We start from the raw sequence: 15,889 nt of genomic DNA, 5'->3' as shown, positions 1-15,889 counted from the left end.
AGTCATTTTTGTAAACATCCTCATATACAATTCATTAGTACATGTAAAGTATAGTGTTTTTATTCCCCCATATTCGATTGATTGATTGTATATTGTTTAACGCCGAGTCGGCAATATTTCAGCCATGTTTCGACGGAATCCCGTTATTCGAAGATTCGGTGGTACATATTTAGTTTTTGCCCTTTCCGTCCACCTGTCTGTCTGTTTGTTCGATTGATTGATTGGTTGTATGTTGTTTAACGTCCCTCTCGAGAATTTTTCACTCATATGGAGAAACCACCACTTGCCGGTGGAGGGCTGCAAATTTTGTCCTATGCTCCGCTCATGGCCTTTGAGCAGTGAGGGATCTTTTTCGTGCCAGCACCTACTGCGACAGGGGGCCTCGGTTTATACGGTCTCATCCGAAGGACCGGTCTCCACGTCCCACAGTGGGATTCGAACTCGCGACGTAAGGATTGACTCTTTTCTTTGCGACTCTAGAGCAGACGTTCTAACCATTGCGCCACGCGGGCGACCTGTTTGTTCGGAAAAAAAAACTTTAACCTTGTCCACAACTTTTTAGTGGGTTGGGCTATGGCTTTCATATTTCACAGGAGTATTCATTGTGACAGCGAAAAGAGCTTTCTTTTGGTACAACCAGATTTGACTTCGTGACTTTGACCTTGAAGCTTGATCCCACTTTTAGCAAATATTTCCGAACATGAATCATGACTGTAACTTTTGAATTGTTCGTGGTAGGGCTTTCCTACATTACATGTGTATTCACTGTGATGACAGCTTTCAATGGATATTAAATTTTTTGACCTTTTGACCTTGACCTTAGAGTTTGGCCCACTATTAAAAAAAACTTTAACCTTGACAATAACTTTTGAACAAAGAGTGCTATGGCTTTCATTTTTCACAGGTGTATTTCTTTTGACAAGACCGTCCTTTTGATACCAACAATTTTGACCTTTTCGTTGTGAGAAGACTGTCTTTGGGTACACACAATATTTAAGAAATTTCAATCCTTGTCATTAGCTGCCATACGCGACCATCAGTGTTTCATATTTGGAATGTGTCAATTGCATCCAACTCCAAGTGTCATTCCATCATCTCCAACATAATGCAGTGTAATGTATTTAATTGTTTTTCTGCGTTATTTCAAACATTTCATTGGCCGAATATATTATGCATGTGTTAAAAAGTAATTCGAACCATCAATTCTGTCGTAGTTATTATTATAATGAAATGTCGGTTTCATTAAATAAAATATGCTTGAACATGGTTGGTCAATCATATGGTTTGAGTTATGTGGGTACAATCGATTAACTTTTCCACTATTCTCCAATGTGTTCCCAATCAAAGGATACAAAATAAAACAATATGCAGAATGATGACCGAGCAATCAAAATGTTTTTCTAGGATAATCACAAGGATCTCCAATCGATAAACAAAATTACCGAAGAGAGAAAAAGTAAACTAGTGAAACTCTGGGCTGGTGATGTTAAAATCTCTCTCTCTCTCTCTCTCTCTCTCTCTCTCTCTCTCTCTCTCTCTCAGGTCAAAAAGATTGAAAGGATTTTCTTTTAATCAAAACATTCAGGGCAAGATTCCACACAGCAGTTCGCCTTTCCGCAGAATTTTTTGCTGTTATGTAAACATACTCTGGGCTACTGTTGACGTATTTTCGTCAGTAAATTAAAATTAATGCAGTCAATCACACTTTTGACATTTATCGATTTCTCATCCTGCCCTGTCTGTGGTGAACTCTACGCTGGTTGAGAGGAAGGAAAATAAATGATTACTTACTTTCCAATTTTTTATTAGCAAGAAGAAATAACATTTTTCCTAATTTGAAACTCCACATGAATACATAATTTACAACGTCAAAGATACGCCCCGACCCCTCTCCCTCCCTCGAAGCACTTCTAGGACCATTCAATTTTTTTTATTTTCAGTATACCGTGTATTTTAAATTAAAAGTCAGATTTTTCTAAATTATCTACCTAGTGTTTTATCTTAATGTACATTGAATACTGCCAATCACTTTTTATGCGCCCGTTATCGAAGATTCGGGGGTATATATTGTTTGTCCTGTCTGTCTGTTTGTCTAGCTGTCTGTTTGTCCACAAAAACATTAATATTGCAAATTACTTTTGATTGGTTTGAAAAGCTCTTTAAATAAAAAAGTTAATTCTAAACTCAATTAGTCAGTTTCCAGTGATTTGCTGAATTTCATTTTGTTATAAATATGATATTTTCTATATATAAACATTTTAACAAGGCTTTTACCTTGTCCTTTGTTTATGTTTAAAAAAAACTTTAACTTCTGCAATACCTTTTTAATGACAAATATGTGCTTCTGCTTTCGTAATTCACAGGAATATTCATTAAAAATCCTTTTTTAAAAAAATAAAATTTGTGTCCATCCCTTGACATATTGTGTATTTTAAATTAAAAGTAAGAAAATTTTCTAAATTATCTACCTAGCATTTTATTTAAAATATACATTGAATACGCCAACATTTACCATACGGGGGAATCATTGTTTCACAAAGAAATCTTGTTTTCTAAAAAAACATTATTATTGCAAATTTCATTTGATTGGTTTGAGCTATATTTTGTTTCTCCATGTGTATTTTACACATAAATAGCCACAGCACGCGAAAATTTTGTCTTGTTTCTAAAAAAAAACCAAATAACTATCCTAAGTAAATAAAGAGTCGCGAAAGCATAGTGATCTACAGTTCATTTACAGTATTATCATGTAGGTACGTTTAACAGAATGAATCATCATTTAAAAAAACTTAAACTTTTGCCATACCTGCGCACCGTTATATTCACAGGAATATTCATTACGAGCAAATCCTTTGGGTAATACCATTTTTCATCCTTTGTCTACCTTTTTCATGGTTGACAATCTGTTTGTTGGCAAATTTTAACCTTGCCCATTTTAACCTTTTGCAAACATTCACCAAACTTTACACCTTGTTATTTGTACAATTGGTGTTTTATTTTACTTTACATGTGTATTCAATTGATAAATATTTTATTCTCGAGCATACTTTATACATAAATACGACGGCGTATTAGTGCCATTTTAACAATGTAGAATTTTTTTTTTAAATCGTTTGTAAAACTGAACACTTAGTTGTGCTAGGGTTTATTATCAACTGTGTACAAACGTTCTAAAGATACAATAGCTTTATTAAATCCCCTGATTTATTAAATTAACCCTTAATAAATTGTACAAACGATTTAATAAATTGTACAAACGATTTAACAAATTTTAAAACACTGTAACCTGGTCATAATCTTTGAATTTTTTATGTTTGGATTTTCATATTTCACAGGTATATTCATTAAGACAAGTCTTTTCTTCGGGTAACAACATTTTTTTTATCTCTTGACCTTTATTTGAAATCGCATTTGAAAAGTTTTTAAATTGCCAAAAGATGAACAAACAAATTGTACAACACATTTATTTTCCGTAGAATTTTAAAGAATACATTATAAAGAACCATTAGAAATATGAATAATGTTTATAAATCGTACAAACGATTTACTAAATCAAAACAGATTTAAAAAAATATCTACATTGTTAAAATGGCACAATACGCCGTTAAATAACCACAAAAAAATTTTGTCCTTTGTTAAATTTGTCAAAAAACAAACTATCCTACGTAAATAAAGTGTTGCGAAAATATAGTGATCTACAGTTCATTTACAGTATAATTATGTAGGTACGTTTAACAGAATGAATCATTTTTATTTTGATGCCCCCGTAATCGAAGATTCGAAGATATGTAGTTTTTGCCCTGTCCGTCCGTCTTTCTAGCTGTCTGTCTCTCTGTCTAGCTGGTTGTCTGTTTGTCGGGCAAATTTTAACCTTACCCATGCATAACTTTTGATTGGTTTAAACTATGGTTTTCATATTTCACATTGTATCCTTTATGAGAACTTCTGTCTTTGGGTTCCAACATATTTGACCTAGCTCTTGACTTTGCAGTTTAACCTTTTGCAAGCATCCACCAAACTTTAACATTGGTCACAGCTTTCGGACAGTTAATGTTAATGCTTTTATACTTTACATGTGTATTCAATGTGATAAGTTCTTTCCATGGATAAATATTTTATACTTTTTTTTACCTTGACCTTTGAGTTTGACTCGCTTTAAAAAATTTAAACTTTTGTCATACCCTTTTAATGGCTAGTGCTTGCGCTTTCGTAATTCACAGGAATATTTATTTAGGAGCAAATCCTTTGTTCAGGTAATAACATTTTTCATCCCTTGACAATCGAGTTTGATTTGCATCTGAGATATGTTTTTACCTTCGCCAACATTTGCCATACGTGGGAATCAGCGTTTCACAAACACATTTTGTTATTCGTAAGGATTTTATTTACTTGTAATTGTCAGAGTCAGTCTGGCGAATATTTTATTCTCGAGTATATTTTTTACATAAATAACCACAACATGCGAAAATATTGTCTTGTTTCTAAAACAACAAATAACTATCCAACGTAAATAAAGTGTCGCGAAAATGTAGTGATCTACAGTTCGTTTACAGTATAATTATTTAGGTACGTTTAACAAACTAAATCATATTTTTATGCCCTCGTAATCGAAGATTCTGAGATATGTAGTTTTTGCCCTGTCCGTCCGTCTTTCTGTCTGTCTACCTGTTTGTCTAGCTGGTTGTCTGTTTGTTGGCAAATTTTAACCTTGCCCATGCATAACTTTTGATTTGTTTAAGCTATGGTTTTCATATTTCACATTGTATCCTTTATGACAACTTCTGTCTTTGGGCTCCAACACATTTGACCCAGCTCTTCATCTTGCAGTTTAATCTTTTGCAAGCGTTCACCAAACTTTAACCTTGTTCATACACTATAGCTTTGAAACAGTTGGTGTTAATGCTTTTATACTTTACATGTGTATTCAATGTGATAAGACCTTTCCATAGATATACATATTTCTCATCTTCTCACATTGACTTTTGAGTTTCACTCATTTATAAAATTTTAGTTTTGACAAAACTGCAATTTTTATTATTTAACTGTGTAGTTCTAAAGATATCTAATAGTTCCCCTGTAATATGCATTTTTTTGAGTTTGACCTACATTTTAAAACCCTGTAACCTGGGTCATAACCTTTGATTTTTTTTTATGCTTGGACTTTCATATTTCACAGGTATATTCATTAAGACAAGCCTTTTCTTCGGGTAACAACATTTTTTATCTCTTGACCTTGGAGTTTGATTCGATTCGCATTTGAGAAGTTTTTAAACTTTGAAAAGCTGGCTCTTAAACTGGTTTTCCTAGAATTTTCCCAAAGAATACATTATAAAGAACCATTAGAAATATGAATAATCTATTTAAGTCCAAAAGTCCAGCAATTAAAGAAAGGATGGGCAAATCATCTCGACAAGAGTCCATCATTAAAAAAACTTAAATCATTTTAAATTTGTCATTCAATCCAAAGATAGGAATCTACTCCATTGCAATTTGTTTTCAAAATTATTTACTCAGTGTCAAATGTAGTTGTGAGATTAAACTAGAAGATACTTATTTAGACATTCACATATAAATGCACTAATCTGACTTAATTTTGTCTATGAACTTGAACAATAGACATGTATATACATGTAATTATAACCGAGTACAAGACATATTTCAAGATGACGTTAACGACATATTGATGGTGTTAAAGATGACGTTTACATAGGCCACGGACAAAAATTCTATTGTTATACATATATAGGAATGTATGATATCACATAGAACTTAAAGATCACTGTGGCATTTAAGCAAAGTAAAATTAAAAATATACATGTATTTTAAGTTACACACGGCAACAGGTTAAAGATAATTGTCGTATCATTATTAAGTATTACTAAATCATAATAATATATTTTTTTCATAGAAGAGAATAAAGCAATAAATTAAAACAAATGGTAAGACTAGTATTGTATATTTGTTTTGTATCAAATTAAGAAAATCCAGTGTTCCTGTAGTGGGTAAAATTACCAAGCAAATGGCGTTTAAATTGTCATTTAGAAAAGGGTATTTGACCAATCAGAGCTTGTTTGATGAGTTTATTGTAAGAAAATCTCTGATCGGCAGTTTTATTTATACCGGGCAGAGGAATCAAGTGGTCTAATTGCAATTGTTAGCATCTTAATTTAAAATTAAACAAATCTAATTCAATATTAGCTAGTAACTTCTTTAAAATTTAATTTGGATTTAAAGTTATAAAATTGAATTTATATTGTATAATTAAATACACTGAATTTTATAGTTTTAATTTTAAAATTTCATCGAACCGCAGATTTTAATATCTCCCTGTGAGTTTTGTGTATAAAGATTAAAGAATAAAATTCATGATTTATTCATTGATAATTCATTAGGCTTTGGTCTTACTCATTATTCTTTACAATATATGACGGCTTATCAGTCGCCTCAGTGGTGCACCTTATTATCCTCTCGAAACGGGGAATTTTTTTTTTTAAATTATTTTTCCCTCGCAACGGGGATATATGTTGGCGTGTGGGTTAGTTCATGTTTGAAAGCGTAACGGAAGTGACATACATGTAATTTGCATTTAGATCGATGTTGAAATCTGCTTTAAAAATGAATAGTTTTTATAAGCCACATTGCTTCATCCAAAATTGTGAAATAAATGGTCCTAGGGTCATGAGTTCCTATGGGATGGGTGCTCTACTGAGTATATAGAAATTTTTTTTGATTATACGGTTATGCTACAGCCTATTAAGTAAACAAACAAAGTGTATAGATATGATTAGCAAGGGTGCCTTTTTCAAAATTTTGAATTCCGTGGCCTCGTTGTTTTAAAAACAAATTAAGTTCATATCTGGGAAAGTTGATTTCAGGTAACCTATAAAGCCCTTGGTCCTCTTGTTCAAAAATATTGATAGTGCTGGTCATAATCTTTGTAAATAAGCCAAGGAAGGCTCATTCGTGACTGCAATAAGATTTATATTTTAAATAAGCCGCTCATGTTAATTAGAGCTAATAATTATCTTTTTGTCACATTGTTTATTACACTGCGCTTCTTTGCGACATCGTCCAAAATACTTTCATCTTTTAGAGTCCGTTACCTTAGCAACATCGCTTTTTATGACTAATGCGGAATAAAATCAATACCTGAAATAATTAATAAATGTGAATGACTTCTGTATTTTCTTTTATCTTTCTGATGTTAATTAATAATACAATTTATAAAAATGGTAAAAAAAAAAAAAATGAGTCAAATTGACGAGGGCGAAAAATGCGACATATTTTTCACGAAACGAAAATGACCCATTAATATACGACCTGCATTTGTTTTCACAATCAGAGAAGTACGATAGAATGTTATACCTTCATTCCATTATATCTTTACGCGAAAAAAATAGATTTTTTCTAGATATTGATGATACTTTGATAGATATTTGTACTAATATTAATTCTAGCACTTTTTATGTTACATGTAATTGTTATTTTTTAGATGAAGAGTGTACATCACACAAGTTTTTCCCAGAGGAACATGAGCTAAAGAAAGATAAAAAGACCGACATACAACTCGTAGGTAAGAAATTGCATGGATTTGAGAGTAATTCTGGCAATCTGCCGCATCATGCCATTCCCTGACTAGTTTCCATTCGGCTAAAGTATCTTAGTATCTTCAGAAGATGTATTTGAGGTACATTTGAAGTACATCGCTAAAATTTAATTTATTTGTATCGGTCGCCTATGTTTTTCTTGCTTAAACATTCGGAATATCTTGTTTTTGGTACCATTAAATACATCAATAATCGAAGCAAATATACAGAGTTTAGATGCTCACTAAATTGAGAATCTATGATATGGTATTAATATTTGAATCAATCGGATGTCTGTTTACGTTAACAGAAAACGGTAAACAGCAATGTATACGTTACTTTTAATCCAAACAATATTACAAACCTTCTGTATTTAAAACAGAATTCTTCATTTCGGTGCAGTAAGAGTAAATCAATTATTTACGGTCGTAACTTCAGATCCATTGCTGAAATCACTATAAAATTTAATAAAGAAGTATACTTCTACAAAGAGGATTAGAAGAAATAAAAATCTTTCTGATCTATTTTGCTACAATTTCGAAATAAAAGATGAAAGATCAACATTATTATGAATGTTTGCTTTGAATGTGGCAGTGTACATATATATAAAAAGTTCGCAAACTATCTCTTTATCTACAAAACCACAATTCAGATTTACACACATAGCCATACACAGGGTCTATAAATAGCATATGCTGAATAAAGTTTCTCTCCTTGTTTGTGACGTCACAATGTGAAAATGAAGTTATTTGATTGTGGCGAAAAATGGTTGTCACCCTTAACTCGTTCAACAAACGACTGTACAATTTACAATATCACATCCCTCATATCATATAATAATTTGTTTTATTGAGATAAATATTCTGTAACTATTAATGATTGTATTAATCGTTTTAGTGAAGGAAGGCTGATGGTAAAAATGATTTGACAGTGAAAGCAAGTAATGTTTTTTGATTAAGCAATTTGCTATCAAAGACCTCCAATTAGCACTTTGAAAAATAGTGAATATTTGAACAATGATATAAGTATTAAATACCTATATCGTTTACTTTAGATTTTAAACATATTGCATGCTGAAAAGATAAGTTCATTGAATCTCTTATTTGTTTTAATGCTGCAAATTTTTGGAAAGGATTTTCATCCAATTCTGTCCCAATCACTGTAAAAAAATAACTGTTCTTGTCATAAAAATTAACTCACATGGAAAGAAATATGTGACAGTAAATTTACTGTCCATACAATATCACGTGATTCGCGCATAAAAGTGGTTGATGTGCATTAATTTCCAGATAATTTAAAATATAATCAATTTTAAAACCAAATATTATTTCTTGATAAGATTCAATTAGTAAATTTTTGAACCCCTGATATAAGTATATATACTTTCACTAGGAATCATCGATGTTCGCGGGGGACCAATGTTTGTTGATTTTTGGGGTCACCCTTATTCACGAATTTACATCACATCATACAATTGTTTTTCGTTGAATATTCTGTATATATGAGTTACACACGCATTAAAATCATGAAAGTTTACATAATCACGACGTCAAGTAAGCATGTTACGAAACACACTTGCAGCTAAATTCATATCTAGGTTTCAGCTGCAAATCAAATTTTCAGTGAACACTTTGTGCAGATTTTGAAAATTAATTATTTTTTGTTGACAGATTACGTAAGGACGGGATCAGCCTTTGCAATAATTTCCCTGTTAATAATGTTGCTTGGCCATATGTTTGCGTTCTATACGCTAAGAAGACCACGATATATTGTAAAACGTCTTACCTCTCTTATGCATTTCATGACAGGTAAGTTCCGTTTATAGCTCACTGTAAGAAATCGTCAAGCTCGGGCATCTTTGTTAAATTATATTTGTTAAAATATATTTTAAGATCACCTTGAGTATCTCAAGTGATCTAGCTATTACTATCTGTTTTTGTCCGTCTTCATCCGTCGTCCATCGCTTGTAAACCTTCGAACATTTTCAGCATCTTCTGTTGAACGCTGAACCACTTTTGGCAAATAGCATCGATGGGTAGAGGATTTTTTCCCCAAATTTGTGAGTACCATAACCCCTGGGTAAGAGCTTCTATTTGTGTTAAGTTAGGGCTCTATAGATATTCTTTACTATTTGGTGTGTTGAAGGTAAACAACTTAGTTCTGTGAGCAAATATGCTTGTTCCAAAATTGTGAAATTTGTTGCTCTAGGGTCATGGGTTATAGTGTTGGGGGCTGAAGCTCCATTGATTTTATATATAGTGAAAATGCATTAATTCTTCTTCTTCCCTGCGCTTGGATATTAAGCAAAAAAGTAAGTGTCTAGTTATGATGAGAAGGGCTGTCTCTTTCAGCATTGAAAATTCCATGGCCCCTTCTAGTTAAGTGTTCTGATAGATGATGCTATATGTGTATTGCCCAAAGCAAGGGAAATAGGATAATCATGTCTGTTTGAAACTATTATTTGCCATATGTCAGTATGAAACTTGCATCAGTCAAATTACCCTGCACAACAAACAAACATATTTATAAAAAGAATGAATTCCATGATTAGGAATCAAAACTATTTTGTGCCATATGTCTGTTTACCCTGCAAACTGTTTTGTGTTCTCTGGTTATAGGTTATTCAACTATCAAATGACATGTGATGCCAAACGCTTGCATAAACAGCCAAATTGAATGAGAAGAGAATTTTGAAATACTTTTCAGTAAGACCGAGGTGTATTGTGAGAAAACGTTAGATTTATCTTTAATGAACATCATTTCTAAATACCTTGTAAATATGGGCTTTGTTATCGATTTGTTCTACAATCTAATATTTTTGTGAGACAAAACGCTAATCCATGCATATCAAATATTCAGTTAATAATTCATAAAGTTCGGGCGCAATTATAAGGTTTCCGTGAATTCTTTTTTGTCCTCACTCGATAACAATTTTCAATGCTGTCATTTATATTTCAATTAATATACTGCTTACAACTGTTTAAAATCCATCTTTAATTATCCAATACATCGATTAGGTGAATATTTTAAAAATGTTTTTCATGTATCTTCTACATTTTGAAATTATTGGACCAGGTTATGTGGTATTTTCGTTGCCTGATTGATACTTGTATATCTAAATTGTATTTTACCGGAAAAAATTAAGCTCCATATTCGAACTCCATCTAAAAGTAACCAAACTGTCTCCAAAATTCCTCAAACATAGGAACTCAACTTAGGAACGTTCATATTTATAAAATCGCCTGTGTGGTGCAGTGGTTATCTAGAGCGTCTGCTCTAGAGTCGTGGAGTAAGGAGTTGATCCTTACGCCGAGTGTTCGAATACAACTGTGGGACGAAGAGACCGGTCCATCGGTGGAGACCGTATAAACCGAGGTCCCGTGTCGCAGTAGGTGCTGGCACGAAAATTTTCCCTCCCTGCTCTGAATGGCCCCGAGTGCCGAGTATAGGACAAAATTTGTAGCTCTCCACCGGCAAGTGGAAGCGTCTCCATATGAGTGAAAAATTCTCGAGAGGGACGTTAAACAACAAACAAACATAATAATAAACAAATTTAAAGACTCCCATTGTTAAGAATAATTCAAGTCTGTTTTCAACTATTTTGTGCTCTATGTCAATATGAAACTTGCATCATCAAACTGCCCTGCAACAGACTGCGTACTTACTGTGTTCTATGGTTAAAAGTAAAAGATATTCTATCAATTGACATATGATGGCACATGACGCCAGAATAGCAAATGAAACATAAACAGTTTAAAAATACTTGAAAACTGCAAAATTGTTTAAATGAGAAGAGTATTAAGTCATACTTGGTAGAATGACAAAAATTCCAATTGATAGTATGGCAAAAATTCCAAGAACTATACTTAGTAATAGCCGGTGTGGCGCAGTGGTTAGAGCGATTCAGAGTAAAGAATAGATCCTTACGTCACTGTGCGACTCGGAGAAATAGAACATACAGTCGCGTGCCAAATTGAAAGTGACAAATTGGCTGAAGTGACATGTAGAGCTGTTAAAATTAGTCTTGTTCATGGCCATATATCTGTAAATCTAATAAAGGTACTTACACAAAATTGTCAGTACTTAGTAATGCATCCATTGACTTCCAGGACAGCTCGGACTCTCTTTGGTAAGGATTTATACAACGATTTTATATGTGTTGGAGTCATAGAGGTCCATATTTCTTATACATTGTCAATTAGGTATTTTCTGCCTTGTTTTTGAAGTTTTATTTTGACAGTTCTTCAGACATTTTCGATGATGTTTTCCACTACAAGTCTCCCTAAATATATGGACTGGTGCATTATCTTCCTGAAAGATATATGGTCTGTCCTGTTCATATTTGGCAATTGAGAACTGGCCAAAGATTTGCCTCAAGAATTTCAGTGTACTTTGTGGGGTTAAATTTTCTTTTCTGTAGATATTAATGTCCCAACAGCACCATAGTTGAGGCACCCCAAAACATTATCATAACACTTATCTGTGAAGTCTGTTGGTCACTGTAAATTCCAAGACAGCGTGATTTCCATTTTCCCTCATTTTTCTCCAAACAGAAAACGTTTGTTTTGTCTTTTTTTTCAAAACAATTTGAGTTTTATCAGAAAATATAGCTCAGGCCAAATTTCGATTTACAGTCCGGTGTAAATGAGATCTGCAAAAGATTCTGTGCTTAAGTCTATTCTGTGAAATGATGGTGGCCTTCTTCACTACTCTTCTGTGTCAGTGAAACCCATTTTCATGTTACTGGAGTATCTCCTTTAAATTTTGCGTTTGGATAGCTTCTTTGGTGTTTTTTAGCTCACCTGAGCCGAAGGCTCAAGTGAGCTTTTCTGATCAAAATTTGTCCGTCGTCTGTCGTTGTCGTTGTCGTCATCGTTGTCGTCGTCGTCGTAAACTTTTCACATTTTCATCTTCTTCTCAAGATCTGCTGGGCCAATTTCAACCAAACTTGCCACAAAGTATCCTTGGGTGAAGGGGATTCAAGTTTGTTCAAATGAAGGGCCAAGCCCTTTTCAAAGGGGAGATAATGATGAATTAATAAAAAAATTAATGGCATCTTTTAAAAATCTTCTTCTCCAGAACTATTGGCCCAGGAAAGATGAAACTCATGTGGAAGCATCGTCAGGTAGTGTAGATTCAAGTTTGTTCAAATCATGTCCCCCAGGGTTAGAGTGGGGCCATAATGGGGGATCAAATTTTAACATAAAATACATTGGAAAAATCTTTAAAAAGAATTCTTCTGAAGAACAGCAAAGCGATTATTGGTTATAGTTATATAGAAACACCCTCAGGTACTGAGTGATTCTGCATTATTGAATGCAGAATCAATTTTGTATAGTTTGTGTACGCCAGGAATAAAATCAACAGAATTTAAGGCATGAGTTTGTTTTTATTTTTTTCGATCGGGCGCGGTGTACCAATATCTGAAAACGAGGCTCACTCGCCATTTTTGATGTGGAGTTACTGAGTAGTGGAAGATTTTCTTAGAAACGCGGAACGGAAACAGAAATATTCATTGATCATTGCTGATTGTTGGTTTCATTATGTAAGGTTTGAAAAGTGCAGAATTTATCTGAATAATTACAACCTTTAATATATTTATTCATACAGCAGTGTTTCGGCGCAACATAATACTGCGCAGTTCATCAAGTCTCTCGGAGAAAAGTCTCACGGAGAAGAACAAGTCACTGCTACATTTTAATAGTGTAACAAGATTGAAAATTATAAAAAAATATATATATATATCATCTATTTATTTTAATATACTTAGTGGAAGGAAACGTTATAGTTTGTTTACAACATTAGTGCAAATCCTGGTTCTACCAGTCGTTTCTGAACCGATATGTTAATAATAAAGGATCCGGATAACTTATTGTCAATAAAAGTAATAGTACAACTTGTTTATAAAAGTTTGCAGAAAGGAAACTCCTACATATATCAGACATATATGCATGTGATTTTGTGTCAATCGTGCAGAAGAATATCACTACAGGTACCATTGCTAAAATAAAGTAGGCCTATAGTAAAATGTAATTAAAAAAAGATACCAGTAGAATAAAAAGATAATATAGATGTTCGTGTTGTTAATTATTGTTTTATGTGTTTTATATAATCAAGAGTCTAAATTAAATACAAAAAAATGATGATGAGGCATGCCATATGGTGGAATACATTTCTGTTCAAAATCCAATGTCAACTTCCTGTTTGTCTGTGCATCTGTCTGTTACATACATAAATTTTTGTGGCAGTTTTCTCAGCAACTACTCATCATAGATATTTGAAATTTTAACACAATCTTCCCTTAGGCATGCCATATAGTGGAATACATTTTGTTCAAAATCAGATGTCAGCTTCCTATTTTGTCTGTGCATCTGTCTGTTACATACATAAATTTTTGTGGCAGTTTTCTCAGCAACTACTCATCGTAGATATTTGAAATTTTAACACAATCTTCCCTTAGGCATGCCATATAGTGGAATACATTTTGTTCAAAATCAGATGTCAACTTCCTATTTTGTCTGTGCATCTGTCCGTTTCATACATACCAAATTTTCATTCAATTATTACAGTTTTCTCATCAACTACTCATTGCAGGTGCTTGAAATTTTAACACAATCTTGCCTGAGGCATGCTGTATGGTGAGATACTTTTGTAGAATACATAGACAACTATATAAGATATATTTTAAGATGTTATTGTTTTACAGTCCTTAAAAGATTTAATTTTGATTTTGAACCAAGATTATTAAAAGTTGAGTAAGTTTAAGGTCGAAAAGAAAAATTCATAATCTGTGTCCAGTCCATATCTTTATTATAGATAAACTTGGTGAGTTCCTATTTTACTCAAAGATTGCTTGAGGATGTCTCATGACCTTGACCAAAGGTCATTTGGGCAAGTTCAAGGTCACTGAAATAAACTATTCATCTGGGCCAACAAAGTCCATATCTTTCTTATGAATAAACTTTGCGAGTTCTATTTTTTACACAAAGATTGCTATGACCTGAGTGTGTATCGTGACCTGGACCCAAGGTGATTTAAAGGTCAATGAAAGAATAAGTACATAATTTGTGTTCAATGCATATTTTTAGTATTGATTGTAATTTTTTTATTAGGCTCACCTTCGTTTCATTCATTCAAATCTGATTTCAACTTCGTGATTATCTGTTCATACCATACAAAACAAGGTTTCTCAGCACTACTCATCACAATGCTTGAAATTTCAGCAGACTCTTTGTTGAGGCTTACCATATGGTGGGATTCATTTTTCCTCTACTGGTCAGAGACCAGAGGATCTTATGCAATAGTAATGCATCTGTCTGTCTGTAAACAATTTTCAAAATGCTTCTCCTCCTACAGTTTTGGTCTGATTTCAATATTACTTGGCACACAGGTAGACTACACTTAGATACATAATTCTGTGTATCGGTTTTTGATTTCAATGAACGGTGTTGCCCCAATAGAAATTTTGTGAAATTCTTTCAAAATGCCACGTTTCCTACAGTTTTGGTCTGATTTCAATATAACTTGGCACACAGGTAGACAACACTAAGATACATAATTCTATTATCGGTTTTTAATTTCGATGAACAGTGTTGCTATTGTTACTAAAAATAGAAATTTCTGTGAAATTCTTTTAAAATGCTACGTCTCCTACAGTTTTGGTCTGATTTCAATATAAATTGGCACACAGGTAGACTACACTAAGATACACAATTCTTTATATCTGTTTTTACCTTGATGAATATTATTGCCTTGGTTACTAAAAATAGAAATTTCTGTTAAATACTCTCAAAATGCTACTCCAAGACAGTTTTAGTCTGATTATAATATAATGTGGCAGAAAAGTAGACTACACTAAGAACATAAAGAGACTTAATCAAGGATCCTTTCTCTATTGCTGTTGTTAAGTTTCAATTCCCAACTGCTTAAGTACTTTTCTCCGCCTTTGTTATAAGTGCAAACCAGTAGAGCTTGAGTCTCGACAGAGACTTCTGGTTGTATAAATCCAATGTCAATTTCATGTTTATTTGACCATATTTGTACTAACATATTTTTATGCGCCCCGATCGATAGATCCGAGGCGTATATTGTTTTTGTCCTGTCTGTTTGTCTGTTTATCTGTTTGTCTGTCTGTCTGTTGTCAACTTTAACCTTGGACATAACTTTTGAACCCTGAGAGATAGAGACTTCATATTTGGTATGCATACTCCACCAATGAAGCTTTTTCAAATGACATCAAGGTCAATGACCGTGTGACCTTGACTGTGACCTATATGCTAAAAATAGCTTTTTCGAACTTTCGC

General features: G+C 33.1%; 1 protein-coding gene across 1 annotated transcript in view; it reads left to right on the top strand.

Annotated features, from left to right (window-relative positions):
* LOC134264619 (uncharacterized) overlaps positions 1 to 15,889 on the top strand; it is a 36,083-nt gene that overhangs the window by 6,698 nt on the left and 13,496 nt on the right. The window contains exons 2-3 of the mRNA XM_062746899.1: positions 7,493 to 7,573; positions 9,257 to 9,394. Coding sequence (XP_062602883.1) covers positions 7,493 to 7,573; positions 9,257 to 9,394 — 219 coding nt within the window. The remainder of the gene's footprint in view (positions 1 to 7,492; positions 7,574 to 9,256; positions 9,395 to 15,889) is intronic.

The sequence above is a fragment of the Saccostrea cucullata genome, unplaced genomic scaffold (genome assembly GCF_032062105.1).
Source record: "Saccostrea cucullata isolate Sc308-1 unplaced genomic scaffold, CSIRO_AGI_Scuc_v1 ctg334, whole genome shotgun sequence".
Lineage (NCBI taxonomy): Eukaryota > Metazoa > Mollusca > Bivalvia > Ostreida > Ostreidae > Saccostrea > Saccostrea cuccullata.
This window is presented reverse-complemented; position numbering and strand designations above follow the sequence as displayed.